Source organism: Procambarus clarkii, chromosome 42, assembly GCF_040958095.1.
Source record: "Procambarus clarkii isolate CNS0578487 chromosome 42, FALCON_Pclarkii_2.0, whole genome shotgun sequence".
Lineage (NCBI taxonomy): Eukaryota > Metazoa > Arthropoda > Malacostraca > Decapoda > Cambaridae > Procambarus > Procambarus clarkii.
In genome coordinates, this window is record NC_091191.1 from 10241750 (window position 1) to 10264807 (window position 23058).

The 23058-nt window shown below is 42.5% G+C and overlaps 2 protein-coding genes across 7 annotated transcripts in view; one reads left to right on the forward strand and one right to left on the reverse strand.

The window, feature by feature from the left end:
- LOC138373601 (uncharacterized) overlaps positions 1-23058 on the reverse strand; it is a 134779-nt gene that overhangs the window by 8009 nt on the left and 103712 nt on the right. The window lies entirely within an intron of this gene.
- On the forward strand, positions 944-15238 carry LOC123770266 (sialin). 4 transcript variants are annotated; one of them, XM_045761953.2, is made up of 11 exons: positions 944-1144; positions 2103-2489; positions 2949-3151; positions 4415-4648; positions 5856-5943; positions 6709-6935; positions 9211-9339; positions 9818-9950; positions 11206-11444; positions 12134-12260; positions 13406-15238. In XM_045761953.2, the coding sequence occupies exons 2-11, from the start codon at positions 2135-2137 to the stop codon at positions 13465-13467; spliced, it is 1797 nt and encodes a 598-aa protein (XP_045617909.2). In that variant the 5' UTR covers positions 944-1144; positions 2103-2134; the 3' UTR covers positions 13468-15238. The 4 variants fall into 4 exon arrangements, 3 of the variants coding, with proteins under 3 accessions (XP_045617909.2, XP_045617908.2, XP_045617910.2); XR_006774319.2 differs by having other exon boundaries at positions 945-1144; positions 9190-9339; positions 12134-12351; XM_045761952.2 differs by having other exon boundaries at positions 948-1144; positions 9190-9339.

A 23058-nucleotide genomic window follows, 5' to 3' on the forward strand; every position in this document is an offset into this window, starting at 1 on the left:
AAATATCATTCAGTCAATAACATATTTTATTATTAACTACGATATGATCACTAACTTACAATTTAAATTAATTTCAATTTGACTATGCAAATTTACAAATCTTCCCAATATACCTCGCTCATTATTTTATATTTTCTTAAATATTGTGGTTACATTATCTTCTAAGTTATTTTAAATTCTTAATGAATACTTAAGCTCTAAAAACTAGTGATTTAAGTTAAATCGTACTTTTGTAAAAAATTACAAAATCATGTCTTGTCTCAAATAAACATACTTGAACAAAATCATATTGTTTAATTTTAATAATCTGTTAGCCTTAAGAAGCATCAGAAACTATGCAGTGATATTGGAGTGGAAATTTATACACTAATATACTACCCCCAATGTTTTTTTTTTTTTGAGATATATACAAGAGTTGTTACATTCTTGTACAGCCACTAGTACGCGTAGCGTTTCGGGCAAGTCCTTAATCCTATGGTCCCTGGAATACGATCCCCTGCCGCGAAGAATCGTCCGTATGTTACCTTCACGTTGGTGGTTTTAATAACAACATCACTGAACACTACACTCAGACTGTTATTGTTAGCAACATGACGCGTCTGATGTCAACCCGGACGCTGGTTCAAGCCCTCTCCTACTCCGGTGATAAATTTATGACTGGAAATAGGAACAGCAGCAGAGTTAAGGCATTTAGGATCAACTGCCTATCATATCCTTAAGAGACAACTGGAACACAACCATGCCAGATTTGATGTGTATGCAAGAGATGGAAGTCTTATTATTCAAGAGCAGGTACTGAAGAATTAGCAACTTCAGCGAAGTGACTGATTTTTAACTTATCAAGGCTTAACTGATAAAGATAATTGTGTGGACGAGTGTTTACATATATATATATAAAAAATGGCACTCAGAATTATCAGTGTGAAGATAAGAATATCAGGACTCCCGCCTCACCGGCCAGTATAGAGCGTAGAGTCTTGCTCAGAGCCCAGCGTAGCCTAGTTGAAGCTGGGCGGTACTGTGACTGCCAAGAGAAGTATGTAGCTCGACACAGAGGCTCCCATAACCAAGGTTCACAGCCTATCACCATGACCAATGGCTTCTGTGTACTTATGTGTACACGATATGTGATAGTTAAGTGAAGGTAAGGGAAGGATAAAGTAAGCATTCCAAGCGCTTTCGTGTGTCAAAGCATTATTAAGTTATATTTAAATTAAGAGTGTAATCAAAGTTTAATAACATATTCTCTCCTCGCATTATATCTTAGTCGTGTCATAGCTTATATGTGTGTGTGTGTTTCTATGCTGCTTAATCTGTCAAGTTTCAGGTAAATATATTCTAACCTTACTTGTTAATTTAACAAAATCTAAGCGATTTCAATGTATTCTCTCTAGTTTTGCGAACTTCATTTATATTCAGCAGAACAGCTGGTTATGTTGCTTATAGCTCTCTGTGGTCTCGTGGAGGGAGCGTGTGTGGTACGGCCAGAAACTTGGGTTCGCTTCAAATAGCTTCGAAAACCATTTTTATTTGGTCTCATATGGGAGAAAACCCATCTGTTTTCATTGCCAACTCTAACACGTCTTGTGTGCTCGTAAATTCATTTGTCCCTTCTACACCATAATGTTGTTCCCTAATACACTTTATCAGGGCTTCGGGGATATTGATCTTCCTTATTGCTTCTTGTCGCTTTGACTATCAATTTTTATCACCATTGTAGTATTGCTGAAATATAAACCACCAATAAATAACTCGCTTAAATTTACACCCCGCCTCAATGACCCCTTTGAAATTTAACCGCCCTTCTCCCCCACCCCAGACTTTTTTAAATTTAAACCCCCACGACCCGTTGAGTATACTATATTCTATGAAAGCCTAACCACTTTGACTGGACGGTAGAGCGATATAGCCTCGCTTCTTTCAGGTCGGCATTCAATCCCCGACCTTTCAAGTGGTTGGGCACTATTCCTCCTCCTCGTCCTATCCTAAATTCTCATCATCTTATCCCTTACAAGTGCTATATACTCGTAATGATTTGTGGTGCCTTCTCACGATAGATACCCCCAGCCTGTAATGACCTCGTTGATTGTTATTTCGCACAGAAGCGGTTAGGAACAGCATCAGAACACGCAAGATGTTCCTCAGGAGGGAGTCTTCCCTCAGCACCATCACAGAGGTTGACAGTAACATCTCCACACCTTCACAGGAGAGACGGTTTTCGAAGCACAGTGATACCGTCGCTCCCAGCGCCCTTCAACCTGGGGATCGCCCCAGCCACCCTGGGGATCGCCCCAGCCACCCTGGGGATCGCCACCTCCATCCTGGGGATCGCCCCAGCCATCCTGGGGATCGCCCCAGCCATCCTGGGGATCCCCACCTCCATCCTGGGGATCACCAGGGAATATTTGCTATTAGTAACTCAGCGAAGCTGGGACATGGGAACTCCTCCCTCAAGGTGGGGGAAAGCGACGGTCATACTGCTGAAGAAAGTGAGTGAGACACCCATTGTTTGATTTATATAAACCATTTTGTTATAAACAAAGCTAAACTAGTTAAAAAAGATATGCATGTTTAAGATGAACAAACCACATATCAGTAGATAAAGAGAGACAATCGACTTGAGAATGGTCCAGGACGGACCGAAACGTCTCTCGTCGTCCCCTCATCTTCTGGTGTGTGGTCTGGTCAACATATCTTCAGCCACGGTATTGTGACTCGTCGTCTGCAAATGCATGTCTATATAGCCTAATTCAACCAAAATCCTTATAGATACTAATGATAAAATTCTGTATATGGTTAATATTCGTTGGTTGTATCAGGCATTATACGGTAATGTGATGCTACACTCAAAACGTTCACTGCATATGTGTAGGTGTAGACCTTAACTGTTCCACAGCTACTTGTTTTGATTCATGTAAGTGTGTGTGTGTGTGTGTGTGGTTTTGCAGCCAGTGAGGGTTGGGGAGTGCGACACACCCTGGCGGTGGTCTCATGCCTGGGTGTGGCCATACAGTACACCATGAGGATGAACTTGTCCATCGCCATCGTTCCCATGGTGGGTAAACGCGTCTCCAACACCACCCTCGACGACACCTGTCCTCTCCCGGATAACGGAGGTGGTAACGACACTTCCGGCGACACCGGTCTTACGGTAAGAGACTCGTTTCTTGCACTAAAAACGCTCCACCACACTACACCACATTAAAAAAAAAGCTTCCACGCTAAAACGACGGACATTGTTAGTGTGGCTCAAGTGGTTTGGGATTTTTGGGGGGAATTTAGGATGATTTATGTTCCAGCAACCGTGTGGGATGCTAGTTTAGCATTTACATCTTAAGGATGAAAATATTTCAACTCATTTACTCGTACGGACGGAGGGAACTTTAGAAAAGAAAATCAAGAATGGGAAGCAAAAATACTGAGCGGTACATGAGAGGTTGTGGACTACTAGGGACGTGGAGAGGGGGGGGGGGTAAAGGAAAGTAATTGTGCCACGACGACTCGGGAAGGCGTTGAAGAGGTCATCAACATTGATCTTATTTTCACCCCCAAAAAAGAAGAGTCTGAAGTGTGGATTGGTCGAAGTGATCCACATCTAGTGAAGAGTTCTCTGAAGAGTCCCAGCAGGGTAAAGTACTCTGATGCAGAACCCCCATGACTCCTTACTGGAGTGTGCGCTCTTACCAGAGTGGTAAAAGGGTTCAGAGAGGTATTGCAATTATGAATTTCCTAGGAAACAAAATTGACAGTTCTCTATATTTTTGATCAAGCGTAAAATTGATGTCTTGAGGTAGGATGAATATTATTTCAACGTAGGTACATTATATCCTCAGTTAAATTTAACTTTTGCGTATATAAAGACGATGCATTCATGAACACTCGTTTTGTACTCGTGTGTAAAGAAAACACCGTTTATGTAATCGTACAACGCCTAATATGCTCACGTACATACAAATGTATGTTTAGTTATCAGTCATCCTCCGGTGAATTAAAAGGTAAAAAAAATGTGATAATATGCTTTGTCTTGGCGTATAATATAATATTATGACAATATGTAATATGTGATAATATATAATCCTAATGTGATATAGAAATTACATTAGGATTACCTATCCTTGGTAATAACGACAGTTTCACGCTTGATGAGGAATAGCAAATAATATTTACCCGGATCACCGACATTTAACCATAGATGAAATTATTTATGTAATAATCTAAGATGACGTCTGATAAAGACCTTTTGTGCCCTCTGTAATGCTTTTTGCGCTACCGCTCACAGAATGGGTATGGGGTGCACAATAAACTAGTCGCCTTCGGCGACAATCAATAACCAATAACAATTCATTGATTCCATCACGATATACTTTGCGAAAAAAAAAATTACATACCCTGTCTAATTTTCATGTACACTCAGGAAGGGGACTTCGACTGGAACGAGCAGACCCAAGGACTGGTACTGGGGTCGTTCTTCTTGGGGTACGCTACCACGCAGATCTTAGGGGAAAGGGCGGCGGAGTACTTCGGAAGCCGCATTGTCTTTGGCCTGAGCGTCTTCCTCAGCTCCGTCCTCACCCTCCTGAACCCTGTCTGCGCCTGGGCCTCCCTGGAGCTCTTTATCTTCATCAGGATCGTGCAGGGGGCTATTCAGGTACGTCGCGGGCTAGGATGTTGTTGTTGTTAAAGATTCGCTACCTGGAACAAAGTTCCAAGTAGCACGGGCTATGGTGAGCCCGTAACTTGATTGCGGGCTAGGACCTCCAGACTAGATATGTCATGGTTGGTACAAGTAGTTGTGGTTAGAGATGTTATGGTTGGCACATAACTAGTATATGCTCGCACCGAGTTTAGGACTAAGATTCCATTCACTTGGACTGTATGGGGTCTTAATCCGTGGACCCCTCATGCGTGGGGTCCATGGTTCGAGACCCCAGCATGCAGCCCAGGTGAATAGAATGTTTATTTCTACGAAAGTGTGGATGGTAATTTTTACTAAAACCAATATGACCGAGACTGCGATATACTATTTTTTAATTACCCCCCTGTATATCAGGGATACACAGGGGTATATATGGGGATAATATATCCCTGTATTAAATTTACACCTTTGTTTAAGGGGGCGAGTATATCACTTTTATTTAAATTATATTAAATTATATATTATATATCTTTATATCAGGATTTCTAAGTCTTGAACACGCGTACCACATACCGAGACGAACTCTACCCTCCTCTCACACGATGACTTTGAGTATATAAATATATACAAATACCTTCCACTTTTAAGCACCACTACTGTACCCAGCATCCCACTTTTTTAAACTATCAGGTTTCACAAAACCTTTCACCAAATATTTGTATTTTGTCTAGCATGGGATTATCTTTTCAACAATTTAGCTTATGAGAAAAATGGAGGTTACTTTTTACTCGCAAACACAAATTTCATCGTATACAAAAAATTGCAATTAAAAAATTATACATTCAATCAGAAAAATAACCAAATAGTGGTAAAGAAAATAGTCTGAAGTCGTATCTAATATGGCCGGACGCAAAATGGCACAACAGAGATAACGCTTCACCGAGAGATAACGAAGATTACAAGTCTCGAAGCTGTTAATGACGAGTACTGGCTCTCCAAGGCCAACAGGTGTGACAGGTTATCTTGAGGTTATCTTGAGATGATTTCGGGGCTTTTTAGTGTCCCCGCGGTCCGGTCCTCGACCAGGCCTCCACCACCAGGAAGCAGCCCGTGACAACTGACTAACACCCAGGTACCTATTTGTCACCTGGGTGACAAACATGTCACCCAGGTGACATGTTTGCTGTAACACCTTTTTTCACACGTGGCATGTCTGCAGGGGGTCACCTTCCCGGCCTTGTTTCATCTCCTGGCTACCTGGCTCCCGCCTAAGGACAAGGCCAAACTCGTCTCCATCATGTACTCAGGTTAGTTTATATTTAAAGTTGGTCATGCTGCGAAAATGATTGGTATGTCTTGTATCTACAAAAGAGAATGTGTGTGTATCCGAAGTTGGAGGTCAGACGCTTAGGGGTAGCTTCACTAAGCTTTGCAGGGTGACTGGTCTTTGTCCGGGGATGGCCATGGGCGATTCGGGGTCGAGCACCAATCCTCTACTTGGCATGAAATGGCAAATAATGATAATTTCCAATCTCCCCATATACCCATTAAGGCGTGCTTGACCCATTAAGGCGTGCTTGACCCATTAAGGCCTGCTTGAGCCAGTAACCGAGGGTTCTTTCTGCGTAATGTGTCTTAGAGCCTCTTCTATCATCCCACCCCAAGTCAATGGTAACTTCTCAAGAATTGGCGGTAGCAAGTAATAGTGCAAGGAATAAAGCTGGTTAAACCAAACGCAATTACACCTTCACCAATATATTATCTATCGAAGTATAATTACACTTATGTGCACAATGTTGCTTTCACCCAGGACACTCAATATATCTGCAGTGTTCTTCAAAAACCCGATGAGTCCACTATCTTCAAGTATACGTCGTCCACGTTCAAGGGTAATCACCGGCGAGTTTACCTTCCTTAACATGGACCAGTCCACAGGGCGATGGTATTTCTTCAGAAAAATAACAAAATGCATGTAAGGAAGGGGTAGGGTAGGTGGGGGGTGTAGAAAGGTTACCCTTCGTCAGATTAAAGTACAATTACGTGCTGAAGATCACCACCACTCCTCTCACCAGGGACGCAGGTGGGCGTGATTGTGGGCTCTGTGGGAAGTGGGTGGTTATGTCACTCGGAGTTCCTGGGAGGGTGGCCCTCCACCTTCTACGTGTTCGGAGTGGTAGGCTTGACGTGGTGCGTGCCCTGGTTCCTCCTCGTCCACGACACTCCCAGGCATCACCCCAGGATCTCTTCCGCCGAGCTAACCTACATCCAGTCCAATGAGGATTCTCTTGTCACACGTAAGGTGAGAGATATATATATTCTTAATATTATTTACTAATCGTCACACCCCAGATTTGTACGATTGCAACCCGTTCTCGCACTTGTTTATAGTCAATATTAGCTTATTTAATAAGTGCATATGTGACATACTAATTGACTGAATATTTTAGTTTACCTTGAAAAGCTTCATAGAAAACACCGACCTCACCTAACCTTCTTAGTATGTTAAGATAAGCATCTTATTGCAACTGAATGACAGGTGCTCTCACCAATTCAAACAATATTTCCATATAGACGTTAAACACGCTGACGAATAGTTCAACCTCTTCGTTAAAATTGGTTATTCAGAAATATAAAATTTCACTTTAAAAACATTGATTATCATTCTTTTCGAGCATTTGTGAGCAGTCTATAGTGAGCGATTGGGACGATATATTTCTCGATTTGAGCAAAGCCTATAGCTCACTAGAGGCTGATTAGGAAAGTAGAGGCCTATGGTATTGAATATTATCATATTTAGTTAGATTTGGACATGGTTATTTAAGAGAAAATACAGGGGTTAGGTTAGCATAAATGGAAACAAATGTGAGTTGTAAGTTGTTGTAAGTGGGGAACTGGGATGTTATGAGACCTCTGTCCTTCTCTTTACCATATATGTAATCGATTTTGAAAATTTTGAACAGCAAAATTAGCAAATTTGGCGATGATGTTAAAATAGGGGTGATAATTGAAAGATTACTCAAATTCGCTACAAAATGTTAAAACCTAACAAAATAATACGAAATGTAGCAAATAGTAGTACTGTAGTAATTGCAAATTACTACAAATTACTAAATTTGTAGTAAATTACTAATTTTGTAAGTAAATTACTAAATGCAGTAATAGCAAATACCAAGATTAGTAACGCTCTTTAGCAAAGGCAGCACGGTATAAATATTCCAAATAACAGAATACGGACACCCATAACAGGGAGAGTAATAAGAATTACTATGATATTGTCCTTATCCGTCTCACAGGACTCTCTCGACGCCTCATCCTAATAACTATCTGCGGGCTCACCATAGCCCGTGCTACTTGGAACTTTGTTCCAGGTAGCGAATCTTTAACAACAGCCTCACACAGCCACAGCGGGTCGTCTCTCCGTTCTGTCTCCCTACAACTTACAGCTTGCTCTTGTCAGGTCCCCTTGTGATACCCCGGGTCAGTTCTGGACGCCGTGCTATGGAACGTACACACATTATCTAGGAAATGTGCAGTTAACCCCGGGGAATTTGGAGTCTTATTTTATGAAGATTTAAAAATGATTAATTTTCATTATCTTAAAAAGACGGAGCGTAAGGAGAGAGAAAACTGAAGGGTGGAAATGGATGGAGTTTCAAATTGGCGTTTTTGTCTATTTACTCAATAATTTGCGAGGCTGCCCTTAACCCAACGTTATTATTCTTATGGATGACCTCATACAGCTTTTTCTTTGATCGTGAACTGTTTATAAAAGACTAAGCTGCAATAATCGATTCAAGATGCACAGGTTTCGTACATTTGTGTGCGTGATGAATCACGATGCAGGAAGATAGCGCAAACGTAAAGAAGAAACCTGTTGGCACAGGTCAACGCAATATTGCGTTGACCTGTGCCAACCTGCGTTGACGCAACGTATTGCGTCCAACGCAGGTTGGACGCAATACGTCCTCATTAACCTAGTAACAGCTGGAATAGGTAAAGATTGGGTGATCTCGCGCTTGAGCGCGTTCCCACGGACGTCGTGGCAACATCCAACGACTTCCTGATTAGATTAATATATTCTGGGAATTAAGTGTAAATGTTATCATTCAAATTCAAAATGTGTGTGCAGCTTTGTCAGTAATATAATGCCTACACAAACGCTTGTCTCTTCAGTTGTATTACATCAAGTTTAAACCAAACGGTTAACTGGTCCGTTGATATTTTGAAATTTTGCTACAAATTACCTACTTAAATTTATCTGTTAGATTAAGACCTGCCCGAAGCGCTATGCTTGTTAGTGGCCTTACAAGAACGTGAAATCATCAATGCTATGTACTCTCATAAACCCAATTTACTTTCTTGTGTATGTGTGCGTGTGTTTAAAAAAGTGTGTGTGTATATATATTATATATATATAGTTTCTGTAATTCAGGAACTATCACCGTGCTTCAAATTTGTATTTCTTGAAAGAAACTGTAAAAACTTATTGGATTACGTATTGTACCTGATTCTATTTCTGTATCTTAAACCTTGTATCTTTTATCTAATTTAAGATTAAAATTATCCCATGGAAGGCGATCATGACGTCTCGTCCCATGTGGGCGGCCATAATGTGTGCCGTGGGCGCCAACTATTACTTCTACACCTTCCTCACTGAGCTGCCTTCCTACTTCAGCAACATTCAACACTTCAAGATAGCCCAGGTGAGTACTCTAACCCCCTACGTGTCTGAGCTGTACCTCTTGGTAACTTATGGTGTTGACCAGACCACACACTAGAACGTGAGGGGACGACGACGTTTCGGTCCGTCCTGGACCATTCTCAAATCGATTCTCAATCGACTTCTCAATCGGTGAAGGGACGACGACGTTTCGGTTCGTCTTGGACCATTCTCAAATCGATTCTTAATCGACTTGAGAATCGTCCAGGACGGACCGAAACGTCGTCGTCCCTTCACCTTCTACTGTGTAGTCTGGTCAACATACTTTAGCCTTGTGACTTATCGCCTACATGCGAATAGTCATGTTAATCAATAAAAAAAATCGTACCCTCTTTTCAGCAGCTGCTACAGCTACTCTGCCTTACTGTACCCAGCTCTGTTGAAATAATGTGAGGCACGAGGGGGGCATAACATTTAAGACCACCACACACGAAGATTGATTTTGCTTCTCCACTACACAGAGCGGCTTGGTGGCCTCGCTGTCCTCTCTAGCACTGATCATCGTGGCTGTAATATGGGGTACGCTGATGGAGGCACTAACGAAGCGACGGGTGCTGTCCGTCCTGTCTGTGAGGAGGCTCTCCATGGCCCTGGGTGAGCATCCAAAACACTCACCACCTTGTTGTGCTTGACTGGTTATCTTGAGATGATTTCGGGGACTTGGCGTTCCCGCGGTCCGGTCCTCAACCAGGCCTCCTTGTTGTTACACATCCCCAGGAAGCAGCTTGTAGCAGCTGTCTAACTCCCAGGTACCTATTTACTGCTAGGTGAATAGGGGCATCAGGGTGGAAAGAAACTCTCCCCATTTGTTTCGGCCTACGCCGGGGACCGGTCCCGGAACCTTAGGACTACGAATCCCGAGCGCTATCTACTCACCCGTCAGCCCCAAGTTCAAGTTCAAGTTCAAGTATGTTTATTGAGACAAGAAAAAATACATCTCAAAGGGATAGAGTAGCTTAGGCTATTTCTACCCCCCTTCATGACTAAAAACTTTTCCTGCCATAGGCCTTTTGGCTTGCTTCAATTTTTTGTGTTGTTCCAATGGCTGTAAATGTGCACTGATGCACTTTATTGTAATTGACAACACAATATTATTACTTTCAGTGTTGGGTTTTATCTTTTTTTTTTAGGGGGGGGGGAGAGAATTATCAGGGAGAAAGCGCCAAACCATTACGACTATATAGCACTGGGAAGGGGTCAGGATAAGGATTTGGGATGGGACGGAGGGAAAGGAATGGTGACCCAACCACTTGGACGGTTGGAGATTGAACGCTGACCTGCATGAAGCGAGACCGTCGCTCTACCGTCCAGCCCAAGAGCTTGGACTACCGTCAGCCCCCCGACACCACCCTCCTGTCAGACTGTCATACTAGTATGACAGCATTTTTAGCACAGACACACACACACACACAGTGCTACCTTGAGGTTACCTTGAGGTGCTTCCGGGGCTTAGCGTCCCCGCGGCCCGGTCGTCGACCAGGCCTCCTGGAATGTTGACATAACTGAACAAACCGAGCCACCACGATACAGCATATTACAAATCTTTCACTGCTGATGACGAGGAGAACCAGTAATAATCACAGCGCACAAGACTCTCGATCAGTCTAGAGGTATCGATAAGGTAATCGGTGACGGATTGACACGAGAAGAACCAGAATGATTGGAAACCCTGTGAGGTATGACCCAAAATAAGTTAGAGAAACATGCCACTGGAATAAAGATCGAGTTAGGTTATAAATCGACTGGCGAACAGTCTTTGATTGATGAAGATTAAGCCACCCAAGAGGTGCCACTGGCCACGTATAGCACATAAGAACAGTCTTGTACAAAGTGCCTTTTATCCCTTCAGGATACAGCTCTTCCGTACTCCTGTTGACCGCGTGCTTCGTCAAGTGTGACCCCACCATGGCCGCCGTCGTCATGATCCTGGCGATGGGCATCAGCGGGACCTCCTACAGCGGTGGACGCCTCATCGAGCAGGACATCGCGCCCAACCTAGCCAGCACCTTGGTGGGCTTCAACAACACCATCGCTGCCATCACAGGCTTCCTCTCACCCGTCATCGCCGGTGCCATCACCAACAACAACGTAAGTCGGTACAAAAGTGATCGAGATCGAGTCGGTAGTAGGGAGACTACCGACAGTTGTGGGCCTAGTAGAGGTCAGTAGAGGTGGAGGGGAGGGGGGGGGGGGTACCATTTGAGTGACTAGTGGGAGGGGGGCCATTTGAGTCAGTAGGAAAAGAGGGCATCTGGGCCATTAGAGGGAGAGGTGGGCATTTGAACCAGTAGATGAATCTCATTCAATAGAAGGAGAGGGAGGCCATTTAAGTCAGTAGAAGGCCATTTGCTTTAATTTGCTTGAGGGCCACTATCCTTAGCGGCCTCGAAACAACAAGAAGCCAGCGGCTTGTCAAAGGTCCTCACAATTTTTTTTCCCCCAAGGATTTTTCCAGTTGAATTTTAAATTCAAGTAATGACTTGGCATTAATGCTCTCGGCGGGTAGGCGGTTCCATGTTCCATTACCCAATGAGTGGAAAGATCTTCCGTTTTCTGTCCTACATTGCGGCTTGTTGAGCTTTGAGTCCAACGCTATATTAACGCTGTATGCGTTATATTAAAACTATTAAAGAAGTCTGATTTAATGTCTTCCAATTTGAGTTCAGTAATTTCAAGATCTCTGAGAACAGGCCCATCATAGCTGGTCTCTGGTGTTATTCGTCAGTTGTGTTTTAAAATGTTATTTTTTGCTTTTCGACATCGACCGACCCCGGCAGCAAACTGTGAGCGGGTGGAACACGGTGTTCATCGTGGCTGGCGCCCTCAGCATCTTCACTACCACCATCTCCATGATCTTCATGTCAGCCGAGGTGCAGCCTTGGAATACCCCTCCGCCGGAGCAAGGTACACGCACCGTATCCATCACTCAATAGTGATACAGTGTGATACATGTTGGGAGCGCGCAACATGCTTCGCACACTAAATCTTAGGAGAGGTCTGTATCTCTTTTGACTTATGGATTCCTCAGGGTGGGCAAGCCAGGAGGCGGTGCTTGAGATTCACAGTGGCATAAGCCCTTGGTTGTATTTGTTTAGCTGTCTTGTTCAACTTTTGTTTATACACACAAGATGAATTAGCATTATCACCTCGTGGTGTTTTTCATCTTTGCTATTGGAATATAGGGCAGCGTGTGTTTGTGTGGGTGTGTGTTTGTGTGTGTGTTTGTGTGTGTGTGTGTTTGTGTGTGTGTTTTTGTGTGGGCGTGTGCGTGGGGTGTGTGTGTGTGTGTGTGTGTGTGTGTGTGTGTGTGTGTGTGTGTGTGTGTGTGTGTGTGTGTGTGTGTGTGTGTGTGTGTGTGTGTGTGGGCGTGTTTGTGTGAGTGTGTGAGTGTCTGTCCGTCTGCCTGCTTATGTTCATCTGTTTTAAAGAGCATGGGAATATATGAACAGAGGAAACTACAGAAGGCTAATTGACCCATGTGAGGCAGCCACTATTTATTCTCAACCAAACTCGTCCATTCATGTCTAATCTACGCTTGAAACAATCCAGCGACCTCGCATCTATTGTGTTACAAGGTACACTTTGTTCCATAACTCAACAGCACTATTTCCAAACCAGTATTTACCAAGGTATTTCCTGCATCTAAACTGATCCAATTTATACACATTGTTCCGTGTTGTACTGTGTGCTAACACTACTGCTATCACCCTCGTTATACCCTCTCACACCTTTCTTTCCTTCAATCAGGTCTTCCCTTACACCTCGCCTCTCTTAGAGAATGTAAATAAAAACTTTCTTCACACGTATATATGTACAAGTGTTCGCTTCGTGTTCAGGCTAACCATAGCCCGTGCTTCTTGCCCCGCTCCTGTGCCAGGTAAGTTACGGGCTCACCATAGCCCGTGCTACTTGGAACTTGTTCCGAGTAGTTGAATCTATAACAACAACAACAGCTTCGTGTTCCCTATTTTCCTGTTCATGTGCGTCTCTATTTTCATGTCAATAACAGCATTAATCGCTAAATCTGGACAAAAACCATTCACTTCCAGGTGTGTCAACGCTGCCAGAGAAGAGAGAAGGTACCAGCACAGGGAAAGAAGCACTCCAATAACCTCTCGTTTGCCTGGGGCAGCTGCCTGCGCTACTATACAATGCTGTAACCTCCTTAGTGTATTACTGTATTTATAATATTCCTGCGTCCAATAACCACTACTACTACTGGCCAGCAACAGCCTATGGTCAATATTATCCAAAAAGATTCCTGAGAAGACAATTGATGTCAAGAGTGACTTACTACGAGAGTATATAATGTGTATAAAACAAAATGTTCTAATTTTCGTCAAGTTAGGATACAATATTTAAAAAAAAAGAGTAGAAATGGCGAAGAATGACTACAGTGTACTCCTGGGACCCTGTGTGGACCCAACGTGCCCTGGTTGGCTGGCAGCGAGTTTCATGCTTATGAAATAAAAGGCTTTATGTGGTTTTCTCTTATACTGGTTGATGGGATACTGGCGTATTTATGTCAGCTAAGCGCGTTTTTCCTGATAACTATCTAACCTTAACTATCCCAGCTGCTGCTGCTTGGGGTTTGACGGTTGATGGTGAAAAAGTCACATATAAATGTTAAATGTTTTCCAGCACTTTAAAAATGTAAGTCAGACCAAAGAAGCAATTATTAAATCGCCAAAGAAGCAATTATTAAAATCGCTAAGATTATATGCATGGTTTATATATAGCGTTTTAATAAGTAATTATATATGTACCATATATACCATATATCTTTGTTTATATAGGCTATCACAACGAAGATCTAGACTAGAGAAATTCAAAATTTAGGCCTCAGAATTATACTTGGGTGACTGATAAAGAATTCCAAGAACTCGAGTAGTTTAAGTTATGGGAAGAGAACTAGGTATATACCTAGCATTCACGTACGTATGTATGTATGTCATACATGCATACATATACATTTCACACTAGTGTTCATCACTTGCCTCGTGTGTATTTACACTAGTTATAAATGAATGATAATGCTATAGCTGTAATTCAGGCTTGTGTGATCACTCAACCACTGTACCCACCGACACCACTGGCTGGTAAACAGCCTCCAGCGCAAGAGGAACACTGACAAAGGAATCTCTTCGACTAAAGCCTCAGTAAGCAGGAAGATTCTTCAGAGTAATCCCTGGCATGCAGCAGCCTTACCAAGCTAGGCTGCGCATATTCAACCCGCAAGATCCCTTACACTCTTTCATATTATTTTTACATAAAACGAAGAAACTGAACAACATTCTTTTAATATCCAGCATAAAAAAATATCCCTTTCCTACCAGGTGAATTTCTTTTAAACAATTTTCCAATTTTCCTTTTAGTGACACAAATAATGGGCCACGTTATATTAACTACGAAATATTGTTGACCAGACCACACACTAGAAGGTGAAGGGACGACGACGTTTCGTCGGCTGGATTAACGAGCTTGGATATTTGTATGTCAAATATCCCTCATTATTCTTGATGATTTTGTATCCAGTTGGATTTTGCACCTCAGTAATGTTTTAGCATTTACGGCTTCGGCGGGTAGGCGGTTCCATGGGTTGATGGTGCCCTATGAACTCTTGGGGGACTCCAGTCCTCCAATGAAGTTACCAGTGTGTTGACAGACATGAGTCCTTACCATATGAGCCTTCATTCACGTTTTCAATATGTTGGGTGTGGTGATAGGTTTAATTTAGGTCTGTCAACCGCAGGAGGGTTATTAAGTTATCAATGAATGTCATTGACATGTAAAAGTATAGTTAAGGCTACCACAATATTTTACTGACCAGGACTAAAGTAAATTCTCAAGTGTGTATATATACCAATAAACTGTTTACAGCTGTCAGTGTATATGTATCCCTTCAACTCTTATATGTCGATTTGACTATCACTTCAGTATGTACAAGAATATCTATTTTCTGACGGTATAGTTTTATTGCATTGCATATCTATGCATGTAGATATCTGCAGGTTCATTTTCCCCTCAAATTTTTTGTTATTACTTACAGCAATTACTGATCTCTCTCTCTATTGCCGTTTTCAATCGCTGCACAATTTTGACGCAGCATTTTATTTGGCTGGATGGGTTTTCCAGTCTGTTGGATTGTAGAATGTTTTAAATTGCTGAAATATATATAATATAGTATAATATAGTATATATATATATATATATATATATATATATATATATATATATATATATATATATATATATCCAGCTGTCCGAAGCTGGAGAAGAGACGCTTGCTGTTAGCATCATTAAACTTTTCATGGCAAGTTGTGATTGTATGGAGAGTGTCATAGGGAGGGAGAACGTGAGAGAGAAACAACAGGCGGTCTGAGAGAGAATGGTGAAGGAGGGAGGGTCGGGGTCGGTCCCATTCCTTCCCAATGAAGTTCCTGGTGATCTTGGCTCCGTGCCTATCCCTCTAAAAACAAATATTTCTTTCTTTCTTGAAAAATACAATGCACTGATGTCGACCCATTTTCTTAATACAAATTATCATCGTAGTTTGTTTGTAGTAACGCAAAGAAATGTTGATAATGTCATGGAAAATGGAAGATCTGAGGCCCAAGTTTGATTTGGGAAGTATTTGACGTAAGTTTGAATATGGTATTTGAATATGAGATGATTTCGGGGCTTTAGTGTCCCCGCGGCCCGGTCCTCGACCAGGCCTCCACCCCCAGGAAGCAGCCCGTGACACCTGACTAACACCCAGGTAGGGTGTTTTACTGCTAGGTAACAGGGGCATAGGATGAAAGAAACTCTGCCCATTGTTTCTCCCCGGCGCCCGGGATCGAACCCCGGGTCACAGGATCACAGGTACAGCGTGCTGTCCGCTCGGCTGACCGGCTCCCTAAGCGGTAAGCTAAGGTAGGCGACTGTTTCCGTTTAATACCGTTATTTCTCATCCCTTTTATTGCATTTCTTTCGGTAGAATGATGCGTGATCGACCTCGGTACCGGGTACCCCCATCTAGCATGAAAAAAGGAATAGGAGAATGAAGGGGGAGTTTAATTAGCCAAATAACAATAGGTGATCAAGCTTTGTGGCTATGTCCTTTTTTCAAGCACGATAGATTACACCGGCTATCACTCCTTCAACAACGATATCCGCCATCGCGAATAAAATTTACTCGGGAGCTCCACACGTGCAATATTGCTCAATTTTGTAGCAATACATAATTTAGAGAAAAGATCAAGGGAGTTCTTCACGTCACCTTAAATCTCCTTCGGTGGGTCCCCTTCACTTTCCCCTCAGAGACCCCCATCCACCAACCACTTTCCTCAGTTCTACTTCACCTCTCCCTCCCCCCTACCTTCCACTTTCCTCAGTTCTACTTCACCTCTCTCCCCTCACCTACCACTTTCCTCAGTTCTACTTCACCTCTCTCCCCCTCACCTACCACTTTCCTCAGTTCCACCCCACCTCTCTCCCCTCACCTACCACTTTCCTCAGTTCCACCCCACCTCTCCCCCCTCACCTACCTCTGTCTCCTCTCTCCCTCTCCTGTGAACACATCAGTCACACTCTCTGCATTCCACTTTCCACAACAGTTTCTTGTTTCTTTCTAGTTGCCTTGTGTCTCCTCTTCGTCTCTTCTTTGTTGTTCCGTTTTGTTTCTATTTTCTCTTCTGTCTGTTGTTCTTCTTTATCAACATTTTTATAATTAAATTGGATTATTTTACGTGTATTCGTTTATTTAATTGTTGTTTACTCATTGCCTAAATGAGTAAATCATGAAATATTATTTTAATATTTTTCATGGTTCATCTCATCCATCACTCACTGTGGGTTTTTACTCACCGCTCCTCTACCTCCATACTTACTCACCAATACTCTTCCACTACACTTGCTCACCACCCCCTTTTACCCCCTTATGTTCACTACCCCTTCAGCACTTCACTCACTCACATCCTCTTCATCTCCACACTCACCCCCTATATTTACTCACCTTTTTCAACCAAGATGTGTAATCACTCACTCTGACCGATCTCCATCACACTCACTACCCTCCTCCCTCCCCACAACCAAGTTCACGATCTGGTCTTCGGTACAACGACGGCCTCACTTCTTGCAGGTCGACACTCGATCCCCGATGCTCACGTAGCCCCCATAAAGTGAGGTGATTCGATGAAATATCTATGACCGAGTTGACTATATATATATATATATATATATATATATATATATATATATATATATATATATATATATATATATATATATATATAATAATAATGTGTATGTATATACACATTATACATATACATAAGGTTCCCAAGAAAATAAATCCCTGCAAACTCTATGACCCGACCAGGATTCGAACCTGCGTTAGCAAGACTTACCCCCCACTGGTGTACACAGTACTCATACCACTCCATCAGTGATATCAGTAAACAAACTAGTCTACCTCCATACTGAACAGTCCCCGGGGTGAACAAAGTTCATCTGGAGCAAGAACTCTGGGATATATCTCACTTAGGCCTCCTTGTACCACTACCCACCCCCCCTACCCCCCTTCACACATTATTAATACCAGTAAAGCTTAAGATATGCAAATATATTCACCTTCTGTCTGATCTTACGGAGCTCTGTAGTGACTTGGTAGCTATAAGACTCCCTTCTGCGTGTTATTAGAACGTTCATCTCTGTGTTTACACTTTGCTCTGTTTAATAAGTTGATTTGATGAGTTTTAATGATGAGAGAGAATATATGTACATGTATGTATGAGAATGTGTACATGTATATATAACATTAATAATTTTGTAACTAGCGTCAAATTTTTTTTATTTGCTTAGCTAAACGAACTAGAGGGTTCAGTTCCTGAACCGATTATGTGCCTCTGTAATCCTTTACACCACCGCCCACGGGATGGGTATGGGGTGCATAATAAAGAAAGAAATTGAAGAAATTGAGAGAAGAGTAGATAGACTATTTGTTAAACAATGAAAGATAATTATATTGTTGATAATTCAATGGTCTCGTAGTTTGAACGATTATTTGAGCATTTATGGATTTATTCATTATATATTGTAGCTCATTAAAGATCATTTATACTTTAGTTATGGCATAAAAGATTCGTTTTTGAAATATTTTTTTTTTTTAATATTTCTTCTTCTCTTCTGCATTATAATACTTGAAGATTTGGTATTTCTCATTGTAATATATGCATTATATTTTGTTCTTTAACGAGAGGTTGTGAAGAGGGGAACTCGGAGAGGGGAAGCTACCCTCCCTCACCCCTCTTTCACCCGCCACACACACACACCGAAACTACGACATTCTCTCTCTCTCTCTCTCTCTCTCTCTCTCTCTCTCTCTCTCTCTCTCTCTCTCTCTCTCTCTCTCTCTCTCTCTCTCTCTCTCTCTCTCTCTCTCTCTCTCTCCCTCTCTCTCTCTCTCTCTCTCCCTCTCTCTCTCTCTCTCTCTCCCTCTCTCTCTCTCCCTCTCTCTCTCTCCCTCTCTCTCTCTCTCTCTCTCTCCCTCCCTCTCTCCCTCCCTCCCTCCCTCCCTCTCTCTCTCTCTCTCTCTCTCTCTCTCCCCAATTGTTTATCAGCGAGCTGTCGCTAGGAGGATATCCAGCTATTTTTTCCCGCCCAAGCGCTGGTAAGTCCTCCGTGACAATGCAATTAAACCAAAACAAAAGTCTTGTCCACAAAAGGGAACGATAATGAACTAACGGTGAGAATAACAAGAGCTAACTCGCGTCTTGTGGGCTTCAACACGCTGCCATTTTCATAATCCGCCTGTCAACAATGTCAAGGCGACTACCACAACAAAAGTACTAATGAATAAGTGTGATGTTTTTCCTGCTCTCACGGCAGCGGGAGTCTGGTGTTTATTGTAACTCTAATTAGGAGGATTACACACCAACAACTCTGGAAGCATTGAGTTTGAGAAAGAATCCAATGCTTTGAGAAGCGACACAATTTTGTTCAGTTTCAGTGACGAACAGAAATCAATTCTATTGTCTTTATGACACGTGTCTGAGAGGAAGATGAAGAAAGAACATATAGAATTAACTGAAATGGGACATATACGTTTTCAAATAGCATTGATCTGTGAAACAGAAGGTCAAGAAGGTACAGTATTCTATCTCTAACTCCCAGGTACCTATTTACTGCTAAGTGAACAGATGCATCAGGGTGGAAAAAACTGTCCATTTTTTTCCCGCCTGCGCCGGGGATCGAACCCGGACCCTTAGGACTACGAATCCCGAGCGCTGTCCACTCAGCCGTCAGACCCCTGTGTGTGTGTCTTGGTGTACCGACGCTTTTGTGTTTCATATAATTTGTGACTTTCTAATTTAACTTATTTTGATAGATATTTGTGCTTCCCACTGAGGATCTTGACCTGCTATCTTGCGTCTTGACCTGCTATCCTGCACCCTAAGCTGTCTTGACCTGTTATCCTGCGTCTTGACCTGATTTCCTGCGTCTTGATCTGCTATTATGCGTCTTGACCTGCTATCCTGCACTTTGACCTGCTATCCTTCGTCTTGACCTCATATCCAGCCTGTTCCTTATTCTTCGGCAATATCCCAGATAAGTACGCGTTTATACGAGGTGGCTTACATTAGACGAGAGCTAAGTTGGGGCGGGGGTATATATATATATATATATATATATATATATATATATATATATATATATATATATATATATATATATATATATATATATATATATATATATATATATATATATTGGTGAGATAGATAGCGCGTGGTGCGAGTACAGTGACCTGATAGATACCTTCTCTGAACACAAGTTCCTGCGTGGGTGAGGCGCCTGGGAAGGTTATGGGCATAATCTCAAGGCTAAGTAACATTAGCTTTGGAATTTATTGCGGTCGATGCCTGACTATTGGAAGGTTTTTGCCTCGGGGGAATATCGCCCCCCTCCTTGCCCCCTCCTTCAACTTGTCTACGGCGTGCCTAACAAACGAAGCTTCGTAGTTCTGTAGATGGCAACGTGAACTATAATTTTTTTATGTTGTATAATCAACTAGATCATTGAGCTCTAGTCTTTGATTATGTGATAGAACTTAAACCTAAAGGGTAGTACACAATAAAGGAGGGGGGGGGGGGACTATCTCCCTGTAACGACTAGAGAAAAAGACAAAAAGGGCAAAAAAAAGTGTGTGTACTCACTAGGTGAGTACACACACACACACACACACACACACACACACACACACACACACACACACACACACACCGTAATGAGTAATCTACTGCCTGGATGCTGGATAAAGCTAATTAGTTTCCTGGATAAACTGGGCCACGCAGCTACCGCGATCCCTGATTTACGCAAGAAAATCGGTAATTTAAACATAGTGTGAGGGGATAAAACATGGCCCCGCGCGCCCTCCGACACTACAATAAAAGTGAAGGTAGGGGGGGGTGGGGGATGACTTTGTAGTTGTTGGGGGTAAAGAAAATGAATTTAGGAGAGGAAACACAACGCAATTTCCTTCGTTCTTGTTTTGTTAGCTGGTTGTGTGAAGGGAAGGGTGATGGGTAGGGGGGAACCCGGAGGGAGGGAGGGAGGGTGTTTTGTTGCTGAGAACCACACTGTGTGTGTGTGTGTGTGTGTGTGTGTGTGTGTGTGTGTGTGTGTGTGTGTGTGTGTGTGTGTGTGTGTGTGTACTCACCTAGTTGTACTCACCTAGTTGTGCTTGCGGGGGTTGAGCTCTGGCTCTTTGGTCCCGCCTCTCAACCGTCAATCAACAGGTGTACAGGTTCCTGAGCCTATCGGGCTCTATCATATCTACACTTGAAACTGTGTATGGAGTCAGCCTCCACCACATTGCTTCCTAATGCATTCCATTTACTAACAACTCTGACACTGAAAGAATTCTTTCTAATGTCTTTGTGACTCATTTGGGTACTAAGTGTGTGTGTGTGTGTGTGTGTGTGTGTGTGTGTGTGTGTGTGTGTGTGTGTGTGTGTGTGTGTGTGTGTGTGTGTGTGTGTGTGTGTGTGTGTACACCCACTCACGAACAAACATAACCCGTTCCACACGAAATATATCCATTCGTTTGAGCTCTATTTCCATACCCCGCGCGTTGTTCCGCACGAACCCAAAACCCGGAACAATAACGGAGCCTCAAGAGCAAGAGGTGCGTGCGCTGCTTGCCAAACTGAGGGGGAAAAAAAAGTAATGACAAAGAGAAAGGAACAGCGCCGGTGAATGCAATCCACAGCCGCCCTGGAAAAGGTTTTCGATATGGCAGAACGCTTTTATGAAGAGAATCGAAGAGAGACGCACTAAATGCCATCCAAAGTGAGGGAGAGAGAGAGAAGATTAAGCCACCCAAAAGGTGGCACGGGCATGAATAGCCCGTAAGTGGTGGCCCTTTTGAGCCATTTCCAGTATCAATAGATGATACTGGAGATCTATGGAGGTGCGACTGCACCCTGCGTGACGGGAGATGTCTCCCGTGAAAAAAAGTGAGGGATTGTTTGATTGTTTGATCCCTTGATTGAGGGAAAAGTGAGATTGTTGAGGATTGTGTCCTGCGTCACATGTCACTGAGGGAATGAGAGATTGTAAGGTGTAATTGTAATCATCATATACAGTATGATGATACTATTGATCATTGTACGACAATAATGCGATGATTCGTCGATCAGAATACTAATAATTGTGTGATTTTTAAGAGTGAAAATTTTATGATTGTGTGATTTTTAAGAGTGAAAATTTTATGATTGTGTGATTTTTAAGAGTGAAAATTTTATGATTGTGTGATTTTTAAGAGTGAAAATTTTATGATTGTAAATAGTGATGATTTTATGATGATAATAATGATTGTATAATGATAATAAAGATGATTGTATAATGATAGTATGTTTATAACAGTGATGAGAGTACCATGATAAGGATGATAATTATATGATGATGATAATAATGATGCTTGCATGATGATTAGGATTGTATGATAATAGTAATGACTTTACGATGAGAATAGTGAAGATTGAATGATGCTTCTGGGGAAGTTGTTATCATCATGGGACATTATAGTGTCACCATCCATGCCATAGTGCCACCATACAGCGCCATAGTGCCACCATACAGCGTGTTTCGCAAAGTTTTAAAGTACCTTGAATTTTTCGCCAAGCATTATCATGCCGCGAATTCAAAAAGTTTCTTACATAAAAGATTTGATTTTTCTCAAATAATTAATCCGCGTCAGTGGCGCCTAACAGCTTAGATATACAGCCCAAACGATTCATGTCGAATTATACCAAGTTTTCTCCACTTTATGGTGACTTTCCGCTCTGATTTTCCCTAAATTTCCCCCCCCCCTCCCTTCTGCACAGCTTGTCATGTCTCGTATTTACAAACGACAAACAAAGGGAAGGGAATAAAGTGTTGGAGTTATATAGGTGTTAGGCTTTCCCTTGAAACACGATCGCGCGCCTTTTTTTTCCCGCCCTCACAGCTTGGAGGTGGACACACACACACACACATGCGACCTCTGTTGGGTGGCTCTTTATGTACTGTGTTTGTAGCTTGTTGGCCCGCACCTTTGGTGTAGAGGTACCTTACCTTGAGGTTACCTTGAGGTGCTCCGGGGCTTAGTGTCCCCGCGGCCCGGTCGACACTAAGCCCCGGAAGCACCTCAAGGTAACCTCAAGGTAAGGTACCTCCA

What these genes read in the sequence shown, in the direction of transcription:
- LOC123770266 (XM_045761952.2), top strand. Translation starts at nt 2,135, where the DNA reads ATGTTCCTCAGGAGGGAGTCTTCCCTCAGCACCATCACAGAGGTTGAC. An exon ending in TCGTGCAGGGGGCTATTCAG is followed by an intron (nt 4,649 to 5,855) that starts GTACGTCGCGGG and finishes GCATGTCTGCAG; the next exon opens with GGGGTCACCTTCCCGGCCTT. An exon ending in AACACTTCAAGATAGCCCAG is followed by an intron (nt 9,340 to 9,817) that starts GTGAGTACTCTA and finishes TCCACTACACAG; the next exon opens with AGCGGCTTGGTGGCCTCGCT.